Here is a 22,089-nt window from a genome sequence, read left to right on the forward strand (position 1 = left end):
TATTTTGGATGGCTTTACAGAAATCCCCCAATATTAGTATGTATCAAAGTGTAGGTCTTCTGGTTGGTGGGAAACTAGAGTTATCCTACAATACAAACAACGTTGTCATATAAAATGGAAATACCTAGGCTGGGTGCCATGGCTCATGCCTGTAATCCCAGCACTTTGAGAGGCCGAAGCAGGTGGATCACTTGAGGCCAGGAGTTTGAGACCAGCCTGGCCAACATGGTGAAGCCCCATCTCTACTAAAAATACAAAAAATCAGCAGAGCGTGGTGGCGGGTGCCTGTAGCCTCAACTACTTGGGAGGCTGAGGCAGGGGGATTGCTTAAACCCAACAGGTGGAGGTTGCAGCGGGCCAAGATCACATCACTGTGCTCCAGCCTGGGCAACAGAGCGAGACTTTGTCACAATAAATAAAAAATAAATAAATAAATAAACAAACAAAATGGAAATACCTGGTACTCTTTGCTTTGGGCTCTTCTCTTTTCCCCTTTCTAGAAGAAAGATTGAAGTCTAACCTGGCTCACAGGTAGCCAAGTGACTGTCAGATTCTTTATTTACATGTAGAACTGAATGCAAGAAGAGGTGTAATCTCCAACTAGCAGCAGCACCCTGAGAAGAACTCAGAAAATTCTGCCTGTGAAAACACCCCATGGACTGATGAAATATGCAGATACAGTTCTTGTAATTTTCATCTTTTATTCTACTGTGGTTTGGTTTTAAATCTATTATATTAATGATACCACTGTTTGCAGATTAAGACCAACAGAGTCCCTTAAAGGAGATAATTGTTTTTTAGTACCCAGTTTCATGGTTATGCTTTCTAACGAGTGGTGGGAATTCTTATGTGTAGATTGTGTCCCATGGAAGCAATAAAGATGCCACAGGTGGGATTGTGAGGCTAGGAGAGCCAAGTAGGAATGACAGGACTTATCCAAAACGAGTACCTCAAAGTTGCTTTTGGTATTTTTAAATGTTTCATCCACAGTGGGCTTTACAAATATCAGGATTTTGATATTTGTTGATTGATAACTTGAGTTATTTGACGGCAAAAGCAACTGCCCCCCCCCCCCCTTTTTGAGACAGGGTCTCACTCTGTTATCCAGGCTGGATTGCAGTGGTGCTATCATGGTTTACTGCAGCCTTGGCCTCCGAGGCTCAGGTGATCCTCCTGCTTTAGCCTCCTGAGTAGCTGGGACCACAGGTGTGCACCACGATACCCAGCTGATTTTTAAAATTATTTGGAGAGATGGGGTCTTGCTGCATTGAGGCTCCTGGCCTCAAGCAGTCCTCCCACCCCAGCCTCCCAAAGTGCTGGGATTATAGGCATGAGCCACCATGCCCAGTCCAACATATCTTATACCTGCAGCGTGTACTGTTACACAGCATGGATGCCCTAAACAAGTTCTATTTTCTGTCCTTTCTTTATCTAGGCAGATAGAATGTTGTGAAACAGCAGATGAATTCTATAGCACCATGGGGCGCCTTACCCAGGAGATGCTAGAGAATGATCTTCTGCAAAGCCATGAACTCATGCAGGTGAGTGGGCAACATGGAGCAGCTTGGCTCAGGGAACCCTGGGCACGGTGGGAACAACCAGTGCCAGAGCAGCAGTTTTGAGAAATGTGCTTGGTTAGCTGTCAGACTTAGTTTCTCAAATTGACCAAGAGTCTGTTTATAATTTGATAAGAATCTATGTCATAGAAGGAAGGAAGAAATGAATGATGGATATTTGTTGTAGCTTTCCATCAGACTGTGTTGCTTAGAAGTCATTAGCAGCAATATAAACTGGAAAAATACACTGGAAAAACAAAATCACCAAGTGCTTATTCTGAATTTTATTCTTAGTCTTTCTTTTCTTTTTTGAGACTGTCTCATTCTGTCACCCTGGCTGGAGTGCAGTGACACAATCGTTGCTCACTGTAGCCTCTGTCTCCTGGGCTTAAGTGATCCTCCCACCTCAGCCTCCTGAGCAACTGGGACTACAGGCATATGCCACCATACAGCTAATTTTTTATTTTTATTTTTGTATAGATGGAGTCTTGCTATGTTGCCTAGGCTAGTCTTGAACACCTAGACTCAAGTGATCCTCCCACTGTGGCCTTCCTAAGTGCTGGGATTATAGGCATGAACCACTGTGCCCAGCCTACTTAGACTTGTAGGGGGAAACACTTATTGTGGGGAATAAATTATTGAGGATAAAAAAGATTATTCTCATCAGCATTTTGATTCATTTGTTTTGCCCACATTTTCAACTCAGGTAATTATATATTAATCATAAATTTTAAAGTGAAAGACTTGAAGGGTTTGGTTATTTTTTATGGCATGTTACTGTACCTCAATATCATATTCATCAAGTTTTTGAAATTGACAGCAAGTATAGAAAAAATAGCTGTCTTATTAACACTCATTCTTCCATTAGATTCTTTTTTTAATTTTTAATTTTTGTGGGCACGTAGTAGGTGCATATATTTATGGGGTACATGAGACACTTTGATACAGGCATGCAATGCATAATAATCATGTCAGGGTAAATGGGGTATTCATCTCCCCAGATGTTTATCCTTTGTGTTACAAATAATCCAATTATACTTTTAAATTTATTTCTAAATGTACAATTAAATTACTATTGACTATAGTCACCATGTTGTGCTATCAAATACTAGGTCTTATTCCTTCTTTCTAACTACTTTTTGTACCCACTATCTCTACTTCTCTATCAACTACTCTTCCCAGCCTCTGGAAACCATCCTTCTACTGTCTATCTCCATCAGTTCAATTGTTTTAATTTTCAGCTCCCACAAATAAGTGAGAACATTCAAAGTTTGTCTTTCCATGCCTGGCTTATTTCACTTAATATAATGACCTCCATTTCCATCCACAAATAAGCTCCCACAAATAAGTGAGAACATTCAAAGTTTGTCTTTCCGTGCCTGGCTTATTTCACTTAACATAATGACCTCCATTTCCATCCATGTTGTTGCAAATGACAGAATCTCATTCTTCTTTTTATGGCTGAATAGTACTCCATATTGTATATATACCACATTTTCTTTATCCATTCATTGGTTGATGGATACTTAGGTTGCTTCCAAATCTTGGCTATTGTGAACAGTGCTGCGAGAAACATGGGAGTGCAGATACTGTTTTGATATACTGATTTCCTTTCTTTTGGGCGTGTACCCAGCAGGGAATTTTTGGATCATATGGTAGCTCTAATTTTAGTATTTTTTTGAGGAACCTCCAACCTGTTTTCCATAGCAGTTGTACTAATTTGCATTCCCACCAAGAGTGTATAAGGGTTCCCTTTTCTCCACATCTTTGCCAGCATTTGTTACTGCCTGTCTTGATTAAAAGCCATTTTAACTGGGTGAGATAATATTTCATTGTCATTTTGATTTGCATTTTTCTGATGATCAGTGATTTTCTGTCCCCAGGCTGGAGTACTTTGGCACCATCTCAGCTCACCAAATCGCGGTTCAATAATTGCTCCAGGGGGCCGAGCGCGATGGCTCACGCCTGTAATCCCAGCGCTTTGGGAGGCCGAGGCGGGCAGATCACCAGGTCAGGAGATCGAGACTATCCTGACTAACACGGTGAAACCCCGTCTCTACTTAAAATACAAAAAATTAGCCGGGCGTGGTGGCGGGCACCTGTAGTCCCAGCTACTCAGGAGGCTGAGGCAGGAGAATGGCGTGAACCCGGGAGGCAGAGCTTGCAGTGAGCCGAGATCACGCCACTGCACTCCAGCCTGGGCAACAGAGTGAGACTCCGTTTCAAAAAAAAAAAAAAATCGCTCCTGGGTTCAAGCGATTCTCGTGCCTCAGCCTCCCGAGTAGCTGGAACTATAGGTGTTTGCCACCATGCCATGCTAATTTTTGTATTTTTAGTAGAGATGGGGTTTCGCCATATTGGCCAGGGTGGTCTCAAACTCCTGACATCAAGTGATCCTCCTGCCGAGCTTGGCCTCCCAAAATGCTGGGATTATAGGCGTGAACCACCGTGCCTGGCCTTGAGCACCTTTTCATAAGCCTGTTCGTCATTTGTATATCCTCTTTTGAGAAATGGCTATTCAGATCTTTTGCCCATTTTTAATCGAATTACAAGATTATAAGAGTTATTTGAGCTACTTGAATATTCTGGTTATTAATCCCTTTTCAGATGAGTAGTTTGCAAATATTTTCTCCCACTCTTTGAGTTGTCTCTTCACGTTGTTGATTGTTTTCTTTGCTGTGCAGGAGCTTTTTAACTTGATATGATCCCATTTGTCCATTTTGCTTTGAGTGTCTGTGCTCGTGGAGTATTACTCAAGAAATTTTTGCCCACTCCAATGTTTTAGAGAGTTTTTCCAATGTTTTATTGTATTAGTTTCATAGTTTGAGGTCTTAGATTTAAGTTTTTAATCCATTTTGATTTATTTTTGTATATGGCAAGAGATAGGGGTCTAGTTTTGTTCTTCTGTGTATGGATGTCTAGTTTTCCTAGCACTATTTATTGAAGAGATTGTCTTTTCCCCAGTGTGTGTTCTTGGCGCCTTTGCCGATAATGAGTTCACTGTAGGTATGTGGATTTGTTTCTGGGTTCTCTGTTCTGTTCCATAGGTCTATGTGTCTAATTTTATGCCATGCTGTTTGGGTTACTATAATAGTAGTATAATTTGAAGTCAAATAATGTGATTCCTCCAGTTTTGTTCTTTTTGCTCAGAATAGCTTTGACTGTTCTGGGTCTTTTGTGCTTCCATATAAATGTTAGGATTACTTTTCTATTTCTGTAAAGAATGTCATTGGTATTTTGATAGAGATTGTATCAAATCTGTAGATTGCCTTAGGTAGTGTGGACATTTTAACAATATTGATTCTTGCAATCCATGAATGTGTTGTATCTTCCCATTTTTTTGTGTCCTCTTCAATTTCTTTCATTAATGTTTTATGGTTGTGATTGTAGAGCTCTTTCATTTCTTTGGTTAACTTAATTCCTAGGTAGTTAATTTTATTTGTTGCTATTATAAATGGGATTTTAAAATTTCTTTTTCAGATTGTTCACTGTTTGCATATAGAGATGCTACTGATTTTTCTTTGCTGGGAGACTTTTTATTATGGCTTCAGTCTTGTTACTTGTTACTGGTGTGTTTAGGTTTTGGATTCCTTCATTGTTCAATCTTGGTAGGTTGTATGTGTCTAGGAATTTATCCATTTTCTCTAGATTTTCTGATTTATTGGTATACAGTTGCTCATAGCAGTCACTAATGATTCTTTGATTTTCTGTGGTATCAGTTGTAATGTCTCCTTTTTCATCTCTGAGTTTGTTTATTTGGATCTTCTCTCTTTTTTTCTTAGTCTGGCTACAGGTGTGTCATTTTTATTTATCTTTTCAAAAAATCAACTTTTCATTTCTTTAATCTTTGTACTGTTTTTTCGTTCAGTTTCATTTATTTCTGCTCTGATCTTTATTGTTTCTTCTACTAATTTCGGGTTTGGTTTGCTCTTGTTTTTCTAGTGCTTTAATATATGTCATTACATTACTCACTTGATGTTTTTCTTCTTTTTTGATGTAGGCACTTATAGCTATAAATTTCCGTCTTAGTACTGCTTTCACTGTGACCCCATAGGTTTTAGTATGTTGTATTTTTATTATTATTTGTTTCAAGAACATTTTCAGTTTCCTTTTTAGTTTCTTCATTGACCCACTGGTCACTCAAGAGCATATTGTTTAATTTGTGTGTTCGTATAGTTTGCAAAATTCCTCTTGTTATTGATTTGTAGTTTTATTCCATTGTGGTCAGAGAAGATACTTGATACTATTTCAATTTTTTGAATATTTTAAGACTTGTTTTGTGACCTAACATATGATTTATCCTTGAGAATGATCCATGTGCTGAAGAGAAAAATGTGTATTCTACAGGTGTTGGAGAAATGTTCTGTAAATATCTACTAGGTCCATTTGTTCTATAGTATAGATTAAATTTGATGATTTTTTTGTTGATTTTGTGTCTGGGTGATCTGTCCAATGCCGAAAGTAGGGTGTTGAAATCTCTAGCCATCACTGGGCTTGGGTGTATCTCTCTCTTTAGCTCTAATAATATTTACTTTATTATACCTGGGTGCTCCAGTGTTGGGTACATATATATTTATAATCATTATATCCTCTTGCTGAATTGACCCCTTTATCATTACATAATGACCTTCTTTGTCTCTTCTTAATTTTTGTCTTGAAATCTATTTTTTCTGATGGAAGTATAGCTACTCCTGCTCCTTTTTTGCTTTCCATTGGCATGGAATCACTTTTTCCATCCCTTCATTTTCAGTCTATGTGTATCTTTTTTTTTTCTTTATTATACTTTAAGTTCTGGGATACATGTGCAGAATGTGCAGGTTTGTTACGTGGGTATATATGTGCCACGGTGGTTTGTTGCCCCCATCAACCTGTCATCGACATTAGGTATTTCTCCTAATGCTATCCCTCCCTTAGCCCCATACCCCGCGACAGGCCCCGGTATTTAATGTTCCCCTCCCTGTGTCCATGTGTTCTTGTTGTTCAGCTCCCACTTATAAGTGAGAACCTGTGGTGTTTGGTTTTCTGCTCCTGTGTTAGTTTGCTGAGAATGATGGTTTCCAGCTTCATCCATGTCCCTGCAAAGGACATGAACTCACCCTTTTTTATGGCTGCATAGTATTCCATGGTATATATGTGCCACATTTTCTTTATCCAGTCTGTCATTGATGGGCATTTGGGTTGGTTCCAAGTCTTTGCTATTGTGAATATAGCTGCAGTAAACGTAAGTGTGCATGTGTCTTTATGGTAGAATGATTTATAATCCTTTGGGTATATACCCAGTAATGGGATTGCTGGGTCAAATGGTATTTCTGGTTCTAGATCCTTGAGGAATTGCCACACTGTCTTCCACAATGGTTGAACTAATTTACACTCCCACCAACAGTGTAAAAGCATTCCTATTTCTCCGCATCCTCTCCAGCATCTGTTGTTTCCTGACTTTTGAATGATCACCATTCTAACTGGTGTGAGATGGTATCTCATTGTGGTTTTGATTTGCATTTATTTAATAACCAGTGATGATGAGCTTTCATATGTTTGTTGGCTGCATAAATGTCTTCTTTTGAGAAGTGTCTGTTCATATCCTTTGCCCACTTTTTGATGGGGTTTTTTGTGTTTTTCTTGTAAATTCGTTTAAGTTCCTTGCAGATTCTGGATATTAGCCCTTTGTCGGATGGATAGATTACAAAAGTTTTCTCCTGTTCTGTAGGTTGCCTGTTCACTCTAATGATAGGTTCTTTTGCTGTGCAGAAGCTTTTTAGTTTAATTAGATCCCATTTGTCTATTTTGGCTTTTGTGGCCATTGCTTTTTGTGTTTTAGTCGTGAAGTCTTTGCCCATGTCTGTGTCATGAATGGTATCACCTAGGTTTTCTTCTAGGGTTTTTATGGTTTTAGGTCTTACGTTTAAGTCTTTAATCCATCTTGAGTTAATTTTTGTAGAAGGTGTAAGGAAGGAATCCAGTTTCAGTTTTCTGCATATGACTAGCTGGTTTTCCCAACACCATTTATAAATAGGGAATCCTTTCCCTATTGCTTCTTTGTGTCAGCTTTTTCAAAGATCAGATGGTTGTAGATGTGTGGTGTTATTTCTGAGGCCTCTGTTCTGTTCCATTGGTTTATATATTTGTTTTGGTACCAATACCATGCTTTTTTGGTTACTGTAGCCTTGTAGTATAGTTTGAAGTCGGGGTAGTGTGATGCCTCAAGCTTGTTCTTTTTGCTTAGGAGTGTCTTGGCTATATGGGCTCTTTTTTGGTTCCATATGAAATTTAAAGTAGTTTTTTCTAATTCTGTGAAGAAAGTCAGTGGTAACTTGATGGGGATAGCATTGAATCTATAAATTACTTTGGGCAGTATGGCCATTATCACAATATTGATTCCTCCTATCCATGAGCATGGAATGTTTTTCCATTTGTTTGTGTCCTGTCTTATTCCTTGAGCAGTGATTTGTAGTTCTCCTTGAAGAGGTCCTTCACATCCCTTGTAAGTTGTATTCCTAGGTATTTAATTCTCTTTGTAGCAATTGTGAATGGGAGTTCACTCATGAATTTGCTCTTTGTTTGTCTGTTATTGGTGTAGAGGAATGCTTGTGATTTTTGCACATTGATTTTATATCCTGACACTTTGTTGAAGTTGCTTATCAACTTAAGGAGATTTTGGGCTGAGATGATGGGGTTTTCTAAATATACAATCATGTCATCTGCAAACAGAAACAATTTGACTTCCTCTCTTCCTATTTGAATACCCTTTATTTCTTTCTCTTGCCTGATTGCCCTGGCCAGAACTTCCAATACTATGTTGAATAGGAGTGGTGAGAGAGGACATCCTTGTCTTGTGCCAGTCTTCAAAGGGAATGCTGCTTCCAGCTTTTGCCCATTCAGTATGATATTGGCTGTAGGTTTGTCATAAATAGCTCTTATTATTTTGAGATATGTTCCATCAATACCTAGTTTATTGAGTGTTTTTAGCATGAAGGGGTGTTGAGTTTTATTGAAGGCCTTTTCTGCATCTGTTGAGATAATCGTGGTTTTTGTCATTGGTCCTGTTTATGTGATGGATTACGTTTATTGATTTGCATATATTGAACCAGCCTTGCATCCCAGAGATGAGGCCAACTTGACCGTGGTGGGTAAGCTTTTTGATGTGCTGCTGGATTTGGTTTGCCAGTATTTTATTGAGGATTTTTGCATCAATGTTCATCAGGGATATTGGCCTGAAACTTTCTTTTTTTGTTGTGTCTCTGCCAGGTTTTCATATGAGGATGATGCTGGCCTCATAAAATGAGTTAGGGAGGAGTCCCTCTTTTTCTATTGATTGGAATAGTTATAGAAGGAATGGTACCAGCTCCTGTTTGTACCTCTGGTAGAATTTGGCTGTGAACCCATCTGGTCCTGGGCTTTTTTGGTTGGTAGGCTATTACTGCCTCAATTTCAGAACTTGTTATCGGTCTATTCAGGGATTTGACTTCTTCCTGGTTTAGACTTAGGAGGGTGTATGTGTCCAGGAATTTATCCATTTCTTCTAGATTTTCTAGTTTATTTGCATAGAGGTGTTTATAGTATTCTCTGATGGTAGTTTGTATTTCTGTGGGATCAGTGATGATATCTCCTGTATCATTTTTTATTGTGTCTATTTGATTCTTCTCTCTTTTCTTCTTTATTAGTCTGGCTAGCGGTCTATCTATTTTGTTAATCTTTTCAAAAAACCACCTCCTGGATTCATTGATTTTTTTTTTGAAGGGTTTTTCATGTCTCTCTCTCCTTCAGTTCCACTCTGATCCTCATTTTATGAGGCCAGCATCATCCTCATACCAAAACCTGGCAGAGAAGCAACAAAAAAAGAAAATTTCAGGCCAATATCCCATTTGCTTGGTAAATCTTCCTCCATCCATTTATTTTGAGCCTATGTAGTCTTTGCACGTGAGATGGGTCTTCTGAATACAGCACACCGATGGGTCTTGACTCTTTATCCAGTTTGCCAGTCTGTGTCTTTTAACTGGGGCATTTAGCCCATTTACATTTAAGATTAATATTGTTATGTGTGAATTAGATCATTATGATGCTAGCTGGTTATTTTCCTCGTTAGGTGATGCAGTTTCTCCATAGTGTTGATGGTCTTTACAATTTGGTATGTTTTTACAGTGGTTGGTACCAGTTTTTCCTTTCCATATTTAGTGCTTCCTTAAGGGGCTCTTGTAAGGCAGGCCTGGTGGTAACAAAATCTTTCAGCATTTGCTTGTCTAGGATTTTATTTATCCTTTGCTTATGAAACTTAGTTTGGCTGGATGTGAGATTCTGGGCTGAATATTCTTTTCTTTAAGAATATTGAATATTGGCCTTCACTCTCTTCTGGCTTGTGGGGTTTCTGCAGAGAGATCCACTGTTAGTCTGATGGGCTTCCCTTTGTGGGTAACCTGACCTTTCTTTGGCTGCCCTTAACATTTGTTCCTTCATTTCAACCTTGGTGAATTTGACAATTATGTGTCTTGGGGTTGCTCTTCTTGAGGAGTATCTTTGTGGTGTTCTCTGTATTTCCTGAATTTGAATGTTGGCCTGTCTTGCTAGATTGGGGAAGTTCTCCTGGATAATATCCTGAAGAGTGTTTTCCAACTCAGTTCCATTCTTTCTGTCACTTTCAAGTACACCACTCAAATGTAGGTTTGGTCTTTTCACATAGTCCCGTATTTCTTAGAGGCTTTGTTTGTTCCTTTTCGTTCTTTTTTCTCTAATCTTATCTTCGCACTTTATTTAATCTCTGATATCCTTTCTTCTGCTTGATCAATTTGACTATTGACACTTGTGTATGCTTCACAAAGTTCTCGTGCTGTGTTTTTCAGCTCCATCAGGTCATTTATGTTCTTCTCTAAACTGGTTATTTTAGTTAGCAATTCCTCCAACCTTTCTTCAAGGTTCTTAGTTTCATGGTTCTTTAGCTCAGAGGAGTTTATTATTACCCACCTTCTGAAGCCTACTTCTGTCAATTCGTCAAACTCATTCTCTGTCTAGTTTTGTTCCCTTGCTGGTGAGGAGTTGTGATCCTTTGGAGGAAAAGAGGTGTTCTGGTTTTTGGTATTTTCAGTCTTTTTGCACTGGTTTTCCTCATTTTCATGGACTTATCTACCTTTGGTCTTTGATGTCAGTGATCTTCGGATGGGGTTTTTGTGTGGATGTCCTTTTTGTTGATGTTGATGCTATTCCTTTCTGTTTGTTAGTTTTCTTTCTAACAGTCAGGCCTCTCTGCTGCAGGTCTGCTGGAGTTTATTGGAGGTCCACTCCAGACCCTGTTTTCCTGGGTATCACCAGTGAAGGCTGCAGAACAGCAAAGATTGCTGCCTGTTCCTTCCTCTGGAAGCTTTGTTCCAGAGGGGCATCTGCCAGATGCCAGCCGGAGCTCTCCTCTATGAGGTGTCTGTCGACCCCTGCTGGGAGGTGTCTCCCAGTCAGGAGGCACGGGAGTCAGGGACCCACTTGAGGAGGCAGTCTATCCCTTAGCAGAGCTCGAGCACTGTGCTGAGAGATCCACTGCTCTCTTCAGAGCCAGCAGGCAGGAACATTTAAGTCTGCTGAAGTTGCGCCCACAGCTGCTCCTTCCCCCAGGTGCTCTGTCCCAGGGAGATGGGAGTTTTATCTATAAGCCCCTGACTGGGGCTGCTGCCTTTCTTTCAGAGATACCCTGCCCAGAGAGGAGGAATGTAGAGAAGCAGTCTGGCTACAGCGGCTTTGCCGAGCTGTGGTGGGCTCCTCCCAGTTCGAACTTCCTGGCAGCTTTCTTTACACTGTGAGAGGAAAACCACCTACTCAAGCCTCAGTAATGGTGGACGTCCCTACCCCCACTAAGCTTGAGCGTCCCAGGTCGACTTCAGACTGCTGTGCTGGCAGCGAGAATTTCAAGCCAGTGGATCTTAGTTTCCTGGGCTCTGTGGGGGTGGGATCTGCTGAGCTAGACCACTTGGCTCCCTGGCTTCAGCCCCCTTTCCAGAGGAGTGAACAGTTCTGTCTTGCTGATGTTCTAGGCACCACTGGGGTATGAAAAAAAAAACTCCTGCAGCTAGCTTGATGTCTGCCCAAATGGCCGCCCAGTTTTGTGGTTGAAACCCAGGGCCCTGGTGGTGTAGGCACCCGAGGGAATCTCCTGGTCTGTGGGTTGTGAAGACCATGGGAAAAACATGGTATCTGGGCCGCAATGCATCATTCTTCATGGCACCGTCCCTCAAGGCTTCCCTTTGCTAGGGGAGGGAGTTTCCCGACCCCTTGCACTTCCTGGGTGAGGTGATGCCCCACCCTGCTTCAGCTCACCCTCTGTGGGCTGCACCCATTGTCTAACCAGTCTCAGTGAGATGAACTGGGTATCTCAGTTGGAAATGCAGAAATCACCCACCTTCTGCATTGATCTTACTGGGAGCTGCAGACCGGAGCTGTTTCTATTCAGCCATCTTGCCAGCTACCCGAGTCTATGTGTATCTTTACAGGTGAAGTGTGTTTCTTGTAGGAAACAGATCATTGGGTCCTATTTTTTCATCCATTCAGCCACTCTGTGTCTTTTGATTGGAGAATTTAGTGCATTTACATTCAGTGTTATTGATAAGTAAAGCCTTACTCCTGCCATTTTGTTATTTGTTTTCTGGTTGTTTTGTGGGCTTCTCTTTCTTCTTTCCTTCCTTCCTATCTTCCTTTTTTGTGAAGGTGATTTTTCTCTGGTGGTGTGCTTTAATTTCTTGCTTTTTATTTTTTGTGTATTGTATGTTTTTTGATTTGAGGTTACCATGACACTGGCACGTACTATCTTAAACCTATTATTTTAAACTGATGACAACATAACACTGGTTGCATAAACAAACATGCAAAAAGAAAACTAATAAAAACTCCATACTTTAACTTTGTCCCTCTGCTTTTTAACTCCTTGTTGTTTCTCTTTATGTACTGTCTATGTCTTAAAAAGTTTTTCTAGTTATTATTTATTGGTTCAGCATTTAGTCTTTCTTTTTCTTTTTCTTTCTTTTTTTTTTTTTTGAGATGGAGTCTTGCTCTGTCGCCCAGGCTGGAGTGCAGTGGCACGATCTCAGCTCACTGCAAGCTCTGTCTCCCAGGTTCATGCCATTCTCCTGCCTCAGCCTTCTGAGTAGCTAGGACTATAGGCACCTGCCACCACGCCCGACTAATTTTTTTGTATTTTTAGTAGAGACAGGGTTTCACCGTGTTAGCCAGGGTGGTCTCGCCCTCCTGACCTTGTGGTCCGCCTGCCTTGGCCTCCCAAAGTGCTGGGATTACAGATGTGAGCCACTGTGCGCCTGGCCATCATTTAGTTGTTCTACTTAGGTCAAGAGAAGTTAATACACCACAATTACAGTGTTATCCTAAATTTGTGTTTTTCTGTGTGCTTACTATTACCAGTGAGTTTTTTACCCTCGTATGCTTTCTTCTTGCTCATTAACATCCTTTTCTTTCAGATTGAAGAACTCTCTTTAGCATTTCTTATAGGACAGGTCTAGTGTTGATGAAATCCCTCAGCTTTTGTTTGTCTAGGAAGGTCTTTATTCTTCTTTTATGCTTAAAGGATATTTTCGCTGGATATACTTACTATTCTAGGGTAGAAGTTTTTTTTTCTTTTGGCAGTTTAAATATGTCATGCCACTCTCTCCTGGTTATGCCACTCTCTCCTGGCCTGTAAGGTTTCCACTGAGAAGTCTGTTGCAAGACATATTGGAGCTCCATTGTATGTTACTCTTTTTTTTTTTTCTCTTGCTGCTTTTAGGATCATTTCTTTACCCTTGACCTTTGAGAGTTTGATTGTAAAATGCCTTGAGGGAGTCTTCTTTGGGTTAAATCTGTTGGTGTTCTATAACCTTCTTGTACTTGACTGTTGATGTACTTCTCTTGGTTTGGGAAGTTCTTTGATATTATCTCTTTGAATAAGCTTCCTATCCCTATCTCTTTCTCTATCTCCACTTTAAGGCCAATAACTCTTAGATTTGCCCTTTTGAGGCTATTTGCTAGATTCTATAGGCATACTTCATTATTTTTTATTCTTTTTTCTTTTATCTCCTCTGTGTATTTTCGTATAGCCTGTCTTCAAGCTCACTAATTATTCTACTTGATCAATTCTGCTATTAAGAGACTCTGATGCATTGTTCAGCATGTCGATTGCATTTTTCAAGTCCATAATTTCTGCTTAACTATTTCACTCTTTTTGTTAAATTTTTATGATAGAATTCTGAATTCCTTCCTGTGTTATCTTGAATTTCTTTTGAATTCTCTGTCTGAAAGGTCATATATCTCTGTTACTCCAGGATTGGTCGCTGGTGCTTTATTTAGTTCATTTGGTGAGGTTTTCCTGGATGGTGTTGATGCTTGTAGATATTCTCTTGTGTCTGCACATTGAAGAGTTAGGTATTATAGTCTTCACAATCTGAGCTTGTTTGTGCCTATCCTTCTTGGGAAGGCTTTCCAGGTGTTAGGACATTCTTGCGTTGCTACAAAGAAATACTTGAGACTGGATAATTTATAAAGAAAAGAGGTTTAATTGGTTCATGCAGGCTGTATAAGCAGCATGACCCTGGCATCTGCTTGGCTTCTGTGGAGGCCCAGGGAGCTTTTAATCATGGCAAGGTAAAGAGGGAACAGACATGTCACATAGCCAGAGCAGGAGGAAGAGAGAGTTAGTTGGGGGGGCGGTGCCACACACTTTTAAACAACCAGATCTTATGTGAACTCAGAGCAAGAGCTCACTTATCACCAAGGGAATGGCTCAAGCCATTCATGAGGGATCTGCCTTCATGATCCAGACACCTCCCACCAGGCCCCACCTCCAACATTGGAGATTACAATTCAACATGAGATTTGAGTGAGAAAAATATCCAAATTATCACCAGGTGTTAGAAGGGACTTGGGCCCCAAGCCCAATAATGCTGTGGTTTTTGCAGACTTGTAGAGGTACCACCTTGGTGGTCTTTCAGAAGTTCTGGAAGAATTCTCTGGATTACCAGGCAGAGACTCTTATTCTTTTCCTTTAATTTCTCTGAAACATGTGGAGTCTCTCTTTCTGTGATGAGCCCTCTGGAACTGGGGGTGTGGTGATGCAAACACCCCTGTGGCCACTACCACTGGGACTGTGCTGGGTCAGACCTGAAGTTAGCTCAGCATTGGGCCTTGCCCAAGGCCCTTCCCTTCAGGGCAGTGAGTTCCCCCCAGGCCCCAGGTGTGTCTAGAGTTTTTTTCTGGGAGCCAGGGATTGGAGTTAAAAACCTTAGAAATTTACCTGATAGTCTATTCTACTGCAGCTAAGCTGACACTGAAACTACCATACAAAGTTCTTCCTGCTCTTTCCTCCCCATACCATAGGCAGAAGAGCTTCTACCTGTGGCCACCACCACCACTGGTCCATAGCGGGTTCTGCTGGGCCACTACCAATGTTTGCTTAAAGCCCAAGGGCTCTTCCATCAGCTTATGGTGAATGCTGCGAGACCCGGGATTCACCCTTCAGGGCAGGTCCAGAAATGCTGTCCAAGAGCCTGGGCCTGGACTCAGAGACCCCAAGAGCCTGCTTGTTGCTCTACCCCACTGTGGCTGAGCTGGTATCTAGGGTGCAAGACAAAGTCCCCTTTACTTTTCCCTCTGCTTTTCTCAAACAGAATGAGTCTTTCACCATAGCCACCACAGCTGAGAATATGCTGGGTCTCCCCTGAAACCAGCATGTCTCAGAGCTCGGGCCCATGGCATACTCCCTGGATATTGCTGGTTGTTATTCAGGGTCCAAGGACTCTTTAGTCAGCAGGTGATGAATCCTGCAAGTGTTGAGTCCTTCCCTTTAAGGCAGGGGTTCTCTTTTGGCCCAGGCTGTGGCTAGAAATGTCATCTGGGAGCTAGGGCCTGGAATAGGGGCCTCATGACTCTGCCTGGTGCCCTATCCTGTTGTGACTGAGCTGCTATCCAAGATGCAAGACAAAGTCCTCTTTACTCTTCATTCTCCTCTCCTTAAGCAGAAGGAAGGAGTCACTTTCATTGCTATGAGCTGCACTGCCTGGGGTTGGGGGAGGGATGGCGCAAGCCCTCCCATAGCCAAACCAGCTTGTGTCTCCCTAGGTCATGTGCCACCCTAGTTCACTGGCTCTAAGCCCAGCCTAGCAGTAGGAGTTGCCTAGGAATTGCAGTCCTTGTATCCTAGACTGCTGTTCAGGTTTACCTAGGACCCCAGAGCACTTTGGCCTGCAATGGCGAGGCTTGCTGAGGAACTTGAGTTCCAACAGCTGAGATGGGCGATTCCCCGCTGGCTAGGTCTGGTTCAAATGCCCCCTCTGTGTGTGAATGCTGAGTGAGCCCAGCACAACTTTGCTCTCCATTGTGACAGAGCAGCACTGAGTTCAATGTAAAGTCCTCCAGTCACTGCATTCTCCCATCCCCAAAGTGCACAGACTCTTTCTCCATGTCTTATGGCCACTGCCAGGGGATTGGGTAGGGGTGGCATCCATGACTCAAGACTGTCTCTCCTTCCCTTCTCAATGCCTCTTTCCATGATATGGAGTTCAAATCAGATATTGTGATTATTCACCTAATTTTTGGTTCTTGTTATGGTGCTTCTCTGTGTACAGATAGTTGTTAAATTTTGGTGTTGCAGCAGGGGGCATGAATGGTGTAAGCTTCCATTCTGCCATCTTGCCTGCCGCCCGCCCTCCATTCCCACCAAACTTACTAATTCATTAAACAAACATTTATTGAGAATCCATGGTTAGTTTTCTGCCTTTTCTTTTTCAATAAATGTTGAATTAAACCCAACTTGTTGATGATGGCTGTCTTTCTAGATTCCCTCTGCTCTAATACAGAATGAGTCTTTTACCATAGCCACTACAGCTGGGAATATGCTGGATCTCCCCTGAAGCCAGCATGTCTCAGAGCTCAGGGCCCATGGCATACTCCCTGGATATTTCTGGTTGTTATTCAGGGTCTTTAGTCAGCAGGTGATGAATTCTACCAGTGCTGGGTCCTTCCTTTTAAGGCAGCGGGTTCCCTTTTGGCCCAGGGTGTGGCTAGAAATGTTATCTGGGAGCTAGGGCCTGGAATAGGGGCCCAGCATTTTGCTACCAGAGTAATGATCCATGCTTACTGCTTTGGTCATTTCCTTGCTCTACACTAAGTCCTTCAGCACTTCCTTGTTACTAACCACAGTAAATAAAATGCTTCAGCCTGATTTTCTATGCTCTATATTAACTTCTCCAAATATTTATCGAGCACTTCTAAATGTCAGGTAATGTGCCAGGTGCAGGGACACAGAAGAAAGCATGGGCTATGTCTTCGGGAGCCTATAGTCTCCTAGAGCACAGTGTGGGGAGTGCATCGAGGGAGGTGTGCAGAGGGGCTGGGGGCTGAGGAAGAGAGAAGACCTCATTTAGCCTGGGGGGCAGGGGTGGAGTGAGTTGGAGGAGAGGAAGTTAGGAAAGCCTTTCTTGAGGGAATTCGTGTCTGGTTTTACCTTTACAGAAGAATAGGATTTGACTAGGCTGTGTGTGTGTGTGTGAGTGTGTGTGTGTGTGTTTGTGGAAGGGTGCACATATATGCGAGGGTGTTGTGTGTGTGTGTGTGTGTGTGTGTGTGTGTGTGTGTGTGTTGAAGGCTCTGGTGCAGAGTGGAGAGTCAATTCATGTTTGAGAGAGCAGCATGTGTCAAGGTCTGTTGATAACATACTGCATAAGTGTGAGGGGGACTGTCAGAAGGCTGGAATTCAGGGACTGGCTCATGAAAGACCACAATGCCTGGTAAGACACTTGGACATGATGTTTCAGGTCAGTGATTGAGAGATTGTATTTGCTGGAGTTCTAGGGCTTCTGTGGACCCTTTGGAAAGGGGAATAGAAGAGCTATGGACCTGAAAGATTTTAAGGAGAGGAGGAAAATGGTTTGAGTTTTGTTTTGAGTCAACTCCACGGGCAGCTCTGTGAAGGATGGATTTCAAAGGGACAAGTCTGACAGCAGGAAGGCCTGTGAGGAGGCACTGAAGGGTGGAAACAGATTAGAACAGAGACAGTACTTACAAGGTGAAATTGACTGGACTTGGCCATGGAAAAGGGATACAGGAGTGAAAGAAAAAGTAATGGGGGAGGAAGGGCAACCCATAATCTCCTGGCTTAGAAGGAAGAGGGCAAGTTTCTGAGGGAAGGAGGATGGGTTCATTTTCAGATAGGTTGCTTTAGAGGTGTACTTGGACCGCCCCGTTCCTGACCTATCCAAAGGTGTTCCTGCTATTTCACAGACAGACTCTATGGCATTGGTCATAGCTCTGTTCTCATCCAGGCCTCTGTAGGCCATTGCTTATTCTATGACAGGGCTTGTGGTCCCTCTGATGCTGCATCTGTGAAAATCCTATTTGCCCATCTGGATGCCGCTCAATCTCCTCTCTTTCCCACTCCCAGAGCCTCTGTTGTCTCAGGACTCATGGATGATGGTTCCTCTGTACTCCTCCAGTACTAAAGATTCTTTTTTTTTTTTAAAAAAAAACATGGTCTCACTTTATCACATAGACTGGAGTGCAGTGGCATGAACATGGCTCATTGCAGTCTTGACTTCCTGGGCTCAAACGATTCTCCCACCTCAGCCCCCCAAGTAAGTGAGTCTACAGGCATGTGCCACCAGGCTGGGCTAATTTTTAAATTTTTTGTAGAGATGGGGTTTCACCATGTTGCCCAGGCTGGTTTTGAACTCCTGGGCTCAAGCAGTCCTCACTCCTCAGCCCTGCAAGTAGCTGGGAGTACAGGTGCATGCCACCATGCTTGGCTAATTTTTTTTTAATGTATTTTAGAGATGGAATTTTGCCATGTTTCCCAGGCTGGTCTTGAACTCCTGGGCCTCAGGTGAGGCCTGCCTTGGCCTCCCAAAGCGTTGGGATTACAGGCCTGAGCTACTGCACCCGCTGCTTTTCAAGTATATTACTTTTTTTTTCTGTAAGTAGCAAGTTCCTTAACGTTACGGGCTTCAGCAACATCTAGCCTAGTGCGAATAATACAACTGGTTACTCAGTGAATACACAGAATCATGAAATGTTAGATCTTGAGGCTGTGGTTTTCAAACTGGACTGTGTAAGAAACATCACAGGAGTGTATGAAAATGCAGACATTTGGCCCATGGGTGGTTCTGATACAGGTGGTTTTCAGAAAACACTTAAAGAAACACTGGCTTTAAAGAAACTTAAAGATCAATTAAGCTAATTCTGTCATGTTAGAGAGAGGAAACTATGAGTTGGAGTGTGAACAACTTGTCGGTTTCTCAGATTGTCTAGTGACAGACCCAAGACTGCCTCCTGGTCCCTGACTCCTAGCTGAATGCTTTTCCTCACCACCCAACACACTGCTTCCACCTATTCAAAAGATGTCTTTCTAAAAGCTGAAATCCTCTTTAGAAGAATAAGGCAACATCTCATTTCACTTACAGTTTAAACGTTGCCAGAAGGAATGAGATGTGTTGGATGCCATCTTTGTCCTCTAGGAATTTCCAATCTTAGGTATTAGGAGAAGGAACCACTTCTTGATACTGCTTAAAGCAGAAGAATCCTAGGGGGAGAACTGTAGGCTGTGGATTGATTGATGGGATTCCATTTGAGTAGCATCCCTCCTGTCGAGGAAAACATCTGCGTGAAGATGAACTAAGCCTAATTTTGTGCAACTCATGTTTTCATATTTCTTGTAAAGCATATCAATAATTACAAAATATAATGTCTTTTCAGTGACTAAATATAAATGTCTATTTAAGTGTATGTTGGTAGTTCAGATAGTAAATAGACTTGTTAGTTTTCCTTGACATCATAGAATGTTCAGGAGAGAAATGGTGAATGTCATTTCAAGCCATTTTCTTTCCTATATTCATTCATTTTTTTTTTTTTAATTTAGTGCTATCAGCAAACCCAAAATAGTGCCAGATGAAAAATGTGGGCTGAATGTAAGGTCTTTATTTTTGAGCTGAAGAGATGAAAGCATTCTCCCCTTTCAGTCTTTCCCTCTTCTTTCCGTTCTAAGTGTGCCATACTGAAAATCATATGCTGGGCTTTCCCCCTTGTAGGTCACTGTTTTCTTATTAGCAATGGTCATTTTCATGTTTGTTTGATTTTTTTTAATTGATAGGGTAAAGAAACTGGAGGAATGCTGATTAAATAATGTACCTGGATATCAGTAGGATTTTTGACAATGCCTCTTGTAAATTCCTTGAGGGCAGTGTAGAGAGAAGTTAGTTAAGATGCTATTATTAGGGTTTGTAGGTGCTTGGGAAGCCTAACCCAAAGTGTCTGTGACTGACTTCCTGTTGTCTGGTGGGAGATCTTATGTACTGAGAGGCAGGACTTTCCTTTGCACCCACTCTGTTCACTTTTTTCCATCAGTGATGGGGTGGAAATTACAAGGGTATGGATACTTGTTCAATACAAGAATCATGTTTGATGAATTAAATTGAAACCGTCTATCCTGCAAAACTGTGTGTGCCCATAACTGAAAGTGCTTAAGCTGTGCCTTTGTGGCCATCTGTTGGAGATGCTCTAGAAGGGACTCCTACTTGGGAGGGAGGTGGAACTAATATGTTTGAATTATTTTCTAACCCTGTGATTCTATTACTGTACCATATTTTGGCTCTAAGATGATTAGTCAAATCTCTTTCTTGGAATCTGTTGTAAATCTCCGACTTACCAAGGTGGAGGCCTAAAGGTTTCGGACACCCTGAGTGCTATATCGGTGTGCCAGGGATGCTTATGCTCCTGGGATAAACATGCCTTCAGACATGAGACCTTCAAGTAAGTGAGTGAATATTTGGGAAGAACTACTATAAACAATTTTGTTTCAAGAATACTGATTTCTTCTTTGAAGGACTTACTAAAAGTCAGTGACAGAGAAAGGAAGACATGAAGTAGAGGATGAAAGTGCAATGGAGCTAGTTTTCTTTTTGGTCAGGTGTCTTTAGCTGAGTGGCCCCTGAGGGATCTTGCTCAGAGCCTAGACCATCATCCCTGGGGCAGGGCAGGGTGCAGTAGGGGGAGGATGTACTTCCCTGTTCCTCTTATGGACTTCCTTTACAAGGCTGGATGAGGGAATTTACTGATACCTTGTTACAAAACTGGCAAAATGAAACACAGGTGAACCTTTAGCTCATCATCCTACTTACTGTCTTTAATAAGACATCTTATTTCACTTGTAAGGAATTTTGAAATTCTTAGCATCAAAAATCTCATCTTTTAAAGTTGAATCCAAAGGACATGGGTTTCTTAAATGTCTGAACACATTTCTAAACTGTTAGGGAGGAAAAAAAATTACGTGAATGAGGGTTGATTCTTGGCCCAACTGTGGGATCACATTTGATGTGTGAGAGTCAGATAGAGTTAGGGCGATGCAGCTCCTACCCATCCCCTAGAGAAGGTGCTGTGCTCTGGATCGGCTGCTGAGGAGAAGATTTCACATCTCTTGCGTTCCCTCAAAAGGGTATGTGGAGCTAAGACATGATAGTAAGAGCAAGCGGGGAAGAATTCTGCAGTGGCAGCGAGATAGCTGTTGCATACCTTTGTGGGATCAAAGAACATGAGAGTGCTTCTGACTACATTATTAATAAAATTATATGAAGTATTTTGGGCATATAGGATGTATTAAGAATAATACAATAAAATCTACATATCCCCCACCCAATTTAAGAAATAAAAATTAACAACCACAGGAAAACACCCTCATATAAGTTCTCCCTGATCTTATCCCCATCTCTCCTCTCAGAGGTAACCACGATCCTGAGTTTCACACCCTTTATTTTTTAAATGAGGAAAAGGAAGCCCAGAGAGGTGGGGAACTGGTTTAATTTCACACTCAAGGCTAGTGAGAGCCACAAGATGCCTTCTACTTCTTTTCTTGGGGCACAGATTATTGTTAGTAAACCTGTACTCCTTCTCAGCCTTTTGGGTATAATCAAGTCTGGAGTGTCTGTGATAAGACAGCTTAGAGATTATGTTTGCAGTCCCTATAAGCCGTGTAGCTTTGCACAGTAAGCATGGAGAATTGAAGAGAAGGAATTTTAGCCAACACTTACTTGTTTGGAATCTTGGGCTGGTACAGTAAAGTATAAAGGGATACCATGACATCTGGGGACAGTCAGATGTACAGGTTGTTAGAATAAAATTGCAGGGGACTGTCACAATGGTGGCACTGAGCTATAAAATGAAAAAGCATCACAATCAAACTCCTTTCACAGCCTTCCTTTTACTACATGCCAAATTAGACATCTTCTAAGCCTTCATAAAAACAGTTCTGCTGAAATAAAAAATACCTTTTTAAAATATTTTCCTAGGAAAGCATTATCAGGCTATTTCTTTGGCTTCCCAGGAGAAATGAACATGTGATTGATATATATTTTCTGGTGAATAAGAACCAGGATTGAAGAAACATGTTTGGAGCTATTAAATTTTAATAAAAATAAGAAAGCAAACAATATTACTCTTCTATTGCTGATAGAATGATACATAATTTTGAAATTCTGGTGGAAGCACAGGTGCTTTTCCCCATTTTTATTTATAGAGTTTTAACAGCCTAGGC

At 41.5% G+C, this 22,089-nt stretch overlaps 1 protein-coding gene across 2 annotated transcripts in view; it reads left to right on the forward strand.

Annotated features, from left to right (window-relative positions):
* TBC1D30 (TBC1 domain family member 30) overlaps positions 1-22,089 on the forward strand; it is a 105,316-nt gene that overhangs the window by 68,720 nt on the left and 14,507 nt on the right. For both annotated transcript variants that reach the window (XM_024256371.3, NM_001132977.1), the window contains 1 exon segment: positions 1,436-1,541. In XM_024256371.3, coding sequence (XP_024112139.2) covers positions 1,436-1,541 — 106 coding nt within the window.

This window comes from Pongo abelii, chromosome 10 (assembly GCF_028885655.2).
Source record: "Pongo abelii isolate AG06213 chromosome 10, NHGRI_mPonAbe1-v2.0_pri, whole genome shotgun sequence".
NCBI classification, from domain to species: domain Eukaryota; kingdom Metazoa; phylum Chordata; class Mammalia; order Primates; family Hominidae; genus Pongo; species Pongo abelii.